The sequence below is a fragment of the Coregonus clupeaformis genome, unplaced genomic scaffold (genome assembly GCF_020615455.1).
Source record: "Coregonus clupeaformis isolate EN_2021a unplaced genomic scaffold, ASM2061545v1 scaf3159, whole genome shotgun sequence".
Classification (NCBI taxonomy): domain Eukaryota; kingdom Metazoa; phylum Chordata; class Actinopteri; order Salmoniformes; family Salmonidae; genus Coregonus; species Coregonus clupeaformis.
Window position 1 is genome coordinate 9,524 of NW_025536613.1, and position 10,939 is coordinate 20,462.

Here is a 10,939-nt window from a genome sequence, read left to right on the forward strand (position 1 = left end):
GGTGCTTAACAAGGTTGTTTGGACTTCCATGGTCACTTTTGCAAAGAAAACACTTCATAGTTTTATCTCAACTAACGCACCATTCTTGCTCGCAACTCAGCAACTCTAGGAGTCTCCTTTGTTTCCCCCATGTCGATGTTTTAGATGGTTGTTTGCACAAAAGTGAAAAAGCTGCTCAAGGAAGAACTGTATGACGTACCAAATACGTAATGGGCTTTAAAGACTTCGTCAAAAGCTCCTACTGAACCTGTTGCCTTGCATGGAAGAGCATGCTTGTCAACCACAATGAAGTAGGAGTGAATGCTGCTCTGTGTGGATCCCTGGGCGAGAAGGTAGGGGCTGACTGCTTTGGGTGATGTTGTCAAGATGCTGCTGCACACTGGTTCCAACCTACAAAAAAAACACATTCAACAGAATTGTTTTGGTGACTAACCTCTGACAATAGATAAGATCACCTCAAACTGTGCACAAGATTGAGATGATGGAATATATATTTTAAACAACTGTTAAGCATACCTTTTGAAATCTGATGAGCTGATCTACAGCTTGATATGCAGACATCTTTCCCGGCCTCTTTCTACCTTGTGCAGATGGTGGTAGCAAATGTAGCAGCAGCAAGATTGCAGACATGTCACTGTCCCAGCCTACAAATAAGCAAATAAAAACCTGGTTAACATTGTGCCGTAGCATAACATTCTTATTCACAACTTGCACCATTATGGACATATAATGCACACCTACATTATCCACATAAAAAGTAAAACAGTTCATTCATACCATTCTCAACTTCAGCAGCTGACTCAGCATTGCGCATCAAATCCAAGAGTTCTGTGGTGGATACAAGTCCATGGCTTTCCTTTATTACTTTTGCTTTGAAAGTGGTTGGCCACTTCTCCAAGAATTTGTTGGCTGTGGCCTCACCAAACAGAAGTCTGAAATCTTGTTCTATCTGCAATGTAACACACAAAGACAGAAATAATGAGTGTTACCTTATTCTTCATTGGATATTTTTGGTGATGCAGTGAATTAAGTTGTCATACCAGTCCTGGTGTGTCCAGAAATCTTGGGAAGACCGAGAAGACATCTGATGATTTGGCTTCATCGTTGACCATTGCTTGCCGATATATGAAGGTCATTTTCATCTTCTCACGGACAGTGTTTTCATCAGCAGAGTGTCTCAAAACAGCAATAGCTGCTTCCACATCCTCATCAGATGGCTCTCTGTCATAGGTGAAGGGCTGACGATCACGGCCTGGCCCACCAACTTAAGACAAAATACAGTGTTAAGAAATCCTTTCTGTACAATTCACAGGTCACCATTATAATTACATGTCACTGATCAGAAAACATACCTTTAGGAGATTTGCTGACTGAGGCACCTCTTTCCTCTGCTGTTTTTCTTTGTATGGTCTTCAATCGCCATGCAAGGTATCCGGAACCACTCTCCGGATCGTAGTAATGATCCTATATTATTATAAATAAATTATAAAGGAGTACTATTCCCATTTCATAGAGTGAATATGTGCATAATGTTGCAATAACCCATTTACTTACATATCCATGTTGTGAGTATGGGTCTTCTAGATAGGGAAACAAAGCTACTATCCCCTGTGCATACATCACTCTGACACTTTTGGGGGGGGATGTCCTAGCATATGAATTCAAAGTTAACATCACACTGAATTGATATTGCACAACACATTTTACATAATTAATAACCGGAAAATAATAACAATGTTTCTTTACAGCCCATCTATATGCTTAATGCTTACCCATGTGTTTCTGTCATCTCAGCAGCAAGTATGTTGATCATCTGTCTTCTGGTGGCATCTGTCAGAGATTTGGTTTTTCCATACTCTTGCATAATGCGTTCACCACCAGGCTTTGATGTTAGGATTTTTTCAATCAGCTATAGGTGGAAAGAAATGTGCTTTCCGTAATTGTAAAACAATATGTAATGCTGTCACATGATGAAACAACATTCAGATTGGACTTAACAGCAATGTTCACCACTTACTGCTTTTGCCTCATAGTTTATGTGGCATGGCCTTTTAGGCTGGCTTCCTTCGCCAGCCGCTACTTCTTCAACATCGTCACACACAGTGAAATTCAGAATGATGGTGTCATCAGATGTACCCGAGCATGATGATGAATGAGAGGTATCTGTTCATTATGAAATTTGTGCAAAACATAGAAACATATTACAATAAACTGTTATTTTAAGACAATAAAGGTTCTCATTCTGGCCTTTAAACTAAAAAAACTAATTGAATGAATGAATACCAAGTCCATTGCCCAGCATGATTCTGAAAGTTCCAGGTGACTCCTTTACTAATTCTTCAAAAACATCTGAGTCAACTTCTGTGTCAGACTGGTCATACACCTTAATGTCTGGCTTTCTGCTTTCTGGTATGTTGAATTTTAGACACACTGTTAAAAAAAGAAGAAAAAAAAGAAAAACATGCATTCCCTTCTCACAAGAATCCAAGTTCATACTTAAGGTTGCCTCATGTGTTCACAAAATGATGAAAGACAAGGATCTGCACCTGATTTTATGTTACTGAAAATATAAAGCACAGCAGAAATGACTATAGACCTAAATAGATATCATAAGATAATAGCTTAATGCTGTATTATTTTGTCATTAGGGTGATATGTATTGCTTTAACCTATTATACCTACCTTCTTTCAAGAAAGCATTGAATGTCAGCTCAGACAGCTTGACGTATTTCTGCTCTTCCCGAGCTGAACACGCAACAGCATTTTGCCTCTGTTAACAAAGAAAATATATATTCAAAATCATCATTTAGTGCTGGTTCAACTAAGCGTTAGCTAACTATCCATTTATCTCAGTAGTACTAGCTACGCAATGCACTATGCATTACTTAGGACGTTACACTGCAATTACAAAGGCTGAAGTAGACAAAGTTGTGCTGGTTGAATATAACGTTAAGCTGCCATTTTCTGCAGCAAATGGGTGTAGGCTAGTTCAAGTTTAGAGGCACATTGTCCCATTAGCTACCAAATAACTAGCTATGTGTCAAAGTTAGCTAGCTCATTAGCCATTTTAGTTCGAACAGTAGCTAACCATTAAAATGGTTAAGCAATGTTAAACAAACCCGTCATGCAAATCAGTGATCTAAGTTATCGTTTTATAACACCAACATTAGCTGGCTAACTATCAGAAGCATGCTAACATTACCGTTATATATAGCTTTATAAAAACAGTTAACGTTAGTGTAAGGAAGCCTGGGAAGCTATACAATAACGTTAGCTAACAATACTATCTGTATAAATGTTTTGTTGTTAGCGAACGTTATTTTACGTATTTACCATTCTGACAAACTTCATTCGTGAAAATATTGCAACACAAAGAAAGACAGTTACCGATACTGATTGCAAGCTAGCTAACCGCATGACAAGCACAATCTGCGCTCATGCCAAACGGTGGTGTCCTTCAAACGAACTGATTAGCTAAGTTAACGTTACCTATTTTTAGCCATATGAAACAGCAAGCCATTCACAAAAAATATCAAACATATTCCATGGGTATATCATATAACAGTTATTACTGTCAACCATCTGAACTTACAAGCTAATTTAGCTGGCTGATGACGAGGTCACTGCAAGGGGGACCGCCGCATGGAACTCGTAACTCAAAAATATGACCTTGACATCAGCACAACTCTAAAATTATGTAAAGTTAAAAAATACCGGTTTGGTGTTGAAAAAACGGGATGTAACTTACCTAGCAATATCTGTGGCCTAGCTACTCCTTCGCAATCTTCCTCCACCAACGTACGTGCCAAACTTCAGCAAAGCAGAGTGGCGGGTATTCATCACTGCTGTAGAGTTGAAATTGTCACTGCGTATCTGCAGATTTTTACACTCACTTTTAACTCCACTGATAGAGCAACTTTACTCTCAAAAATGTTGAAAATACTCTATCTGGGTTAAAATAACTTTACTCTGAAATATTAACACCCCATTTTTTACTGTGTACCTGTAAAGAACAGCTCAGCATGCTGAGGTTGATAGCCTACCTGTAAAGAACAGCTCAGCATGCTGAGGTTGATAGCCTGCCTGTAAAGAACAGCTCAGCATGCTGAGGTTGATAGCCTACCTGTAAAGAACAGCTCAGCATGCTGAGGTTGATAGCCTACCTGTAATGAACAGCTCAGCATGCTGAGGTTGATAGCCTACCTGTAAAGAACAGCTCAGCATGCTGAGGTTGATAGCCTACCTGTAAAGAACAGCACAGCATGCTGAGGTTGATAAACTACCTGTAAAGAACATTTCAGCATGCTGAGGTTGAAAGCCTACCTGTAATACCTGAATGAATTTCACTTGATTGGCCCTTGGCTGAGTCGGAATGGTGATCAGAATTACAAACACTCGCAGTAGTTACTGACTGTGCAGCAAAACAATGTTCGATTGACTGGCTGAGTGTCTGACTGAGTAACATTATGTAATTCGCCCTCCCACATATGCAAGGTCTGGAGCGGAGCTGTGTCTAAATCCTTTCATAGGAGCTAACTCTGTCATTTAGCTCCGCTCTGCCATCTAGTGACACACACAACACGCATCGCTGTTCATCAGAAGTGAATTTGACTGTTTTGTGATATTCACCGTGTGCGTAATACCAGTGTAATATCAAAACATTTGCAACATAGGCTACTGGAGGTGATGTTTCAAGTCATTATAATATATTTCTATTCTAGGAGTAAATGTGAGAACTCAGAATATTGTGTGTTCATGAAATGTTGTGTTTTGTTCCACTCAATGTGCACGCGCAAAAGTGCTCATACCATGCGTAAAAGCGCTTTCTCTCAAGTGTGTCTTATTACTACGCTCTCCGGTCTACGTTGGCCATTTTTATCTAAAAAACTAAGTGTTCTGTGTAGTCTCAGCTTGCATGTTTGTACCTTTACTGCCTCGACCTCTCTCCTTTCTCCTCTCTCCTCTCTGCGCGCTACAGCAGCGAGCGCGGGGCGTGCGTAACGTGACAAAGGACCGCCCGTCTCGTCCTCGGCTCCGCCCTCTCTCGGAGTCAGCCTGGTGAAAGTGGAGCCTGCTGAGGAGTCCTCATGCATGTGTCTAGACATTTCCGTGTTTGCGAGCCAAGCTTGCGCTGAATGCGCTCCCGCTGGAAATAAATGAGACTCGCTGAACTGTTGAATGACGTATTATGCCTTGTTTATTATTGTTATCAACCTGACGAACCTGTGGGGTTATAAAAATATATGTATATCATTAAATACAAATGACTCTTGTTATAAACATCATATTACACCTCTGTATTATAGCAGGGTAAACTATGATATGTTATTATCATATCATAAATTAGTATCATAACTCATACATAAATATTTGCTAGAGCCTATTCATATATTCTCTCAACCATTAGCCCTATATCATAATAGATCATTATAGTCCAAACAAGGTTAACAAGTTGTTCCATGCCTCCCCTTATGCAGCAGTAGGCCTATGCTACTCTGAATGATATGATTCCATATGATACATCGCATTAGACTGGTTCCCATACATACAGCAATAACTTAATGATATATGTATGGCTGGCTGGGGTAGAAAAAGTCTATAACGTAAGTATGTCTCTTTAAAACGAAGTTTTTCGTGTATACTGGAATGAGGTCAGACATAAAGCTCCTCATTGCACGCGCTGATTATTATTAGATTCCTTTTTGGACCAATGAGAAGAAACTGGGCGTGGTTTTGGCACAAGGCAGGGTAGAGACAGCCTTGGATTGGCTGAATTGTATCGCCATTATATCTTTGGAAAAGGATAAAACTGCACCGGGAGAAATTAGAGGCTGCTGAAAGTTACAGAGAGCGCAGATGGAAGGCGGACCCTAGTTCTAGTGAAACAAGCTTCTTCCCGCATGGTGCTCGGAAAGAAAAGCTATGCAGAAAAAGAGTTACCTTACTTCAGAAACTTGGAACATTTTCAGTGTCAGTGCGCTCACACAGACACTCAGTTTGTTTTCAGCTGCTTACACCGCACAAGTTTAAGTCCTACATGACTGCTAGGGTTGAATAGCTTAGGCTACATAAAGCATTGTCGGAGGAGGAAAGAGTGGAAACGGACAGTTTTACACGGTCAGTTCTGTATCATAATACAGAGACTCGGAAAAATTACTTTTAACACATCCAGCATTTTTAACGGCTACCTACAGAGTCCTGTGGCTCCGGTTCGGCACATCTCAGGACTGACTTCTATTCACACAGCCAGCTAGAACTGTAAAAAACAACAACTGACTTTTCTTTTTTAAATAAACCTACGGTGTGGAACTGAACTGGAGAGCAAGCAGGCGCCCTCTCATAACCATGGTACATAAGACAAGTAACGTGGAGAGCTCCGAGGCGGTGTTCGCGGGAGAGTCGTCCGATTCCGGAGCTATGGATCTGGACATGGCTTCCTCCCCGAGCCCCGGCTCCACGGCTTCTTCCGCGGGGGATAGTAAACTGAACCCCGCTTGGTGCAAAACACCCACGGGTCACATCAAGCGGCCGATGAACGCTTTCATGGTGTGGTCACAGATTGAAAGGCGTAAAATTATGGAGCAGTCGCCGGACATGCATAACGCGGAGATATCCAAGAGACTGGGCAAACGCTGGAAGCTGCTGAAAGACTGCGACAAGATCCCCTTCATACGAGAGGCGGAGCGGCTCAGACTCAAGCACATGGCGGACTACCCGGACTACAAGTACCGGCCCAGAAAGAAGGTAAAGTCCAGCAGCTCCAAACCGGGCGAGAAGGAGGGAAAGATCAACGGTAGCAACTGTAACACCAGCATGAAACCATCTTCTAAAAAGAGTGGCTCAAAATCATCCAGCAAACCTCATAAAATAGTTTTTGGGAACAGCACCAAAACACCATCATACCCAGAACAAGTTATCGGCACAGATCACCATTCTCTTTACAAATCCAAGTCTGTTTCTGCTGCCAAACAAATACCGGACAAGAAGAAGCGGGTTTATGTGTTCGGGGGCGGCAGCCTGAGCCACAGTGTGAGCCCGTCTTCAGCAGCGGTGCCCGCCAGCCCTACGCTCAGCAGCTCCGCGGAATCCAGCGAACCCCTCAGCCTGTACGAGGACGCCGCAGCCAGCAGCAGGGAGGGCGGCGAGTCTCCCTCCAGCGCCTCGGAAGACTACACCAGCATGCGGGCGTCGTCCCCTACTCCCTCCGCTTCTCACTCCTCGTCCTCCTCCCAATCCTCTTCATCGGACGAGGAGTTTGAGGATGATCTACTGGACATTAACCCTAGCCCTGGTTTTGACAGCATGTCGCTGGGAAGCTTTGGGTCCTCGGTTTTGGACAGAGACTTGGATTTTAATTTCGAGTCGGGTTCCGGTTCTCACTTTGAGTTTCCCGACTACTGCACCCCAGAGGTGAGCGAGATGATTTCAGGAGACTGGCTAGAGTCGACCATTTCTAATTTGGTGTTCACGTATTGAGCAAGAGAAATAGAGAACGAGAGAACCACAAGCAGGAAATGTTGTTGTCTAACTATACTGAGCAAAAAAGGGATTCCGGTAAAGTGATTTTGTGTCATACCGTAACCTACAAAGTGTTCCTCCCGCCGAGAAAAAGACGTCAAGCCCCAAGCGCTAACTGTTGAACAAAGCGAGAGAATAACTTGCTTTTTATTTCAAGGATCAACTGTCGACTTATTATGAGACATGGCTACAAGTAAGCAGAAGCTGAAGTATTGCCTCGACTGGAGGGGAAGAGGAAGATATTGTTGCGCCCTGAGTAGGAGTGATCGAGGTCCTATTGAAAGAAACACTCGATCAGAACTGGAAAACTGTGATTGATTTGCACGAATATGATGAGGGCGGGCTTAGGTCAGCTATACTTTAATCAATGTTAGTTACTTAAAAGGGACATTTGAGAAACTTTTTATGATCGCCAAGTGAACTTCATAAGACTTACAGAGGTACAGATATAGGCTGGCTGTCGGGACAGTTTTTTGTCATCGAGGCAGATGGATTTATGAACCAGGTGGGTAGTTGACCTAAAAGTCAAACCTTTTTTAAAAGATAAACGCATGATGTTACCTGTCCTCTCTTTTACTGAGATGTATGTAAGACTGCCGAACAGTTGAAACTAGTGTTAGGGTTATTTAAATGGATAGATGGCGCTATGTTTGATTCCTTTCTACCTAAAAGGAAAAAAAAAAATCACCAGCTAATTTAATTATTAACTTCAGGATTCAAACGCAACTCCAATCTGTGCTGAACTTTATACACTTCTCTACGATTCAGGACCAAAATTATTTTATGTTTTTCAGATGTTATGTATAGAGAAAATGTCACCGAATTTTTTTTTTTCATCCTCGAATTTTCTTTTGTTCATTTATTCAGATGACATTTTTATATGATGTATTTATATACTGGCCAAAACATTTTCGACTTAATTATTTTAGTTGTTTTCTTGTACTGGTCTTACTTATCATGATGTTTTCCCTCACCGTCTGTTTCCTTCACCGAAAGAAGGGCTAGACTTTTCACTTTTGATTTTTTATATTTAAATGTAGACTTTTGACACTTAAAGAGAGGAAACGTTTGATTATTTTGTCAGTGTATTTTTGTACAGATATATATCAAGGGGGTGTCAATCGGTGTATATCGCTGTTTGGATTTCCTAATTTTAAAGATCCAGGTGGCCGGTTATCTCATGAATCGGCCTCCTGTCCATGTTTACAGTATCAATCTGCAGGCTTCTTAAAGACACAGTATCACATTTTTCAATACCCCTGTGAACATGTGCTTCAACACACCAAGTATTTTGAGCAGCCGCACTTCTGCATTTCGTTTTAGAATCTTGCCTAATAAAGAAAGATTGTAGCTTTAAATTAACCATTTTTTCCCGCGTTTTTTTTATATCGACATTCGGTGTAAACCACTGGATGGAAGAAAATAAAATCATAAAAAGCGTATTCAAATTGCGGATTTGAGTTCCGCAACAACAATTATGTAGGCCTACTGCGTTTCTCATTGTATTTGAATATGTAATATTTTCTACTTGTTGGCTAACTCTAGCTAATTGTTTTAGTATCTTATGGCATGGTGAATAGCATTTGTATTTCAGATTCAGGTTATAGCTGTTGTGTTTTTAAAAAATATAAGAAAATTAGGAAAACGTGAAAACATCTTTGTACATTTGACTGTATCATAAGCAAAAAGATTGTGTGTTTATGTGTTGTTAAGCTATACCATGACAGGCACTAGAACTGATCTCTTTATACATCTTTACTTGCGTTTAAGGTGGTTGTTCAGGATTTTTTATATATACAGTTTTAAATATATTAACTTTATTTTCATCCCATTCTGTGCAATATGCTGTGTAGAATATTGTTTTGTCTAGTCATGCCATAACAAAAGTTTTGAGGGGGGAAAACTCATGCCAGCCAATCGTGTCAATTCACTGCCTGTCAGATTGTTGATAATTCTGTACATAACTTTTTCAAGAAGGAAATAAAAATCAGCTGGAACTGAAACATACCCCTCCTCTCTGTCGACTCATTCTGTCTGATCTATAGATGTTTACTTGTGCTAATTTAATGAAAACACAACTTTAATGTACACTTGGTGTTTACAGTATACAATCATTGTTATACTGTACTGAACAGAAACATAACCCGCCAACCTGTTGTACATGTATAGAAATGCTGCTTTAAACCATGACAACAGGGGTACATTACTGTACACTCAAAGTACAAACAATGTATACAAAAGCTATTAGGTACATCAGAAGCGCTCCTTTAGGTAGTAAAAATGGTGTACTGTCCACTAGTCCGAGTAAGGCTAAACAGTTTAGGCTGCAAGGTCTTATTGGCAGGCTGTGGTTCTCTATGATGTATATGATGGTTTATATGGTGAGTGAGTGATAACATGGGAGACCAAAGACACTTCATGCACGCTCACAGACATACTGTATCAGAAATAGAGGTACCTTTTATTTGGTCTCTATAACATCAGTCCATAGTATGAATATCTAGCCTATCTATCAACAAACAAATGTCTCCTTATAATGCATGGGAGGTGATATTATAGTGGTATTACAAGGGTTATGATATTCAGCAGACAGCATGTATTCACTTCCTAGCTCCATGTCTGTCTCCCAGACAGTGCCTCCCCTCCCCCTTCCCCAGACAGCACAGCGTGTCAGTGTATGGGGGATGGGCTGACTGGCTGCATGCTGGCAACATGCAGGATGAGACATCCAACCCAGCAGACAGGCTGGGCCTGTATTCACGTTCAAGAGTCTCAGAGTAGGAGCGCTGATATAGGATCAGTTTGACCTTTTAGATCATAATTAATAAGATTACATGGACAGTGGGTGACCTGATCCTAGATCAGCACTCCTACTCTGAGACTGTGAATACAGGCCCAGGCCCTGTCTGTGAACACAACACTCTCTCTCAGTTTCTAACCTGCTATTTAATACATTAAAATTTTAGTCATTTAGCAGACGCTCTTATCCAGAGCGACTTACAGTTAGTGAGTGCATACATTATTGTAGCTCAGCTGGTAGAGCACGGCGCTTGTAACGCCAGGGTAGTGGGTTTGATCCCCGGGACCACCCATACACAAAAAAATTTATGCACACATGACTGTAAGTCGCTTTGGATAAAAGCGTCTGCTAAATGGGATATTATTCTTCTTCTTATTATTATTATTATATATTTTTTATACTGGCCCGCCGTGGGAATCGAACCCACAACCCTGGCGTTGCAAACGCCATGCTCTACCAACATCCCTGCCGGCCATTCCCTCCCCTACCCTGGACGACGCTGGGCCAATTGTGCGCCATCCCATGGGTCTCCCGGTCACGGCCGGCTACGAAAGAGCCTGGATTCGAACCAGGATCTCTAGTGGCACAGCTAGCACTGCGATGCAGTACTATACTAACCAC

The 10,939-nt window shown here is 41.3% G+C and overlaps 2 protein-coding genes across 2 annotated transcripts; one reads left to right on the plus strand and one right to left on the minus strand.

The window, feature by feature from the left end:
• Positions 1-276: 276 nt before the first annotated feature.
• LOC121564548 lies at positions 277-5,105 on the minus strand. Its single transcript, XM_045220112.1, has 11 exons — positions 4,926-5,105; positions 2,683-2,770; positions 2,284-2,430; positions 2,018-2,163; positions 1,773-1,909; positions 1,555-1,648; positions 1,353-1,464; positions 1,041-1,264; positions 778-949; positions 517-644; positions 277-390 (listed from the first exon to the last, which is right to left on the minus strand). Exons 1-11 carry the CDS (start codon positions 5,103-5,105, stop codon positions 277-279), a joined length of 1,542 nt encoding a protein of 513 aa, XP_045076047.1.
• A 716-nt stretch (positions 5,106-5,821) lies between these two features.
• LOC121564550 (transcription factor SOX-4-like) lies at positions 5,822-9,525 on the plus strand. Its single transcript, XM_041875827.2, has one exon. The coding sequence runs from the start codon at positions 6,346-6,348 to the stop codon at positions 7,474-7,476; it is 1,131 nt and encodes a 376-aa protein (XP_041731761.1). The 5' UTR covers positions 5,822-6,345; the 3' UTR covers positions 7,477-9,525.
• The last annotated feature ends 1,414 nt before the right edge of the window (positions 9,526-10,939 follow it).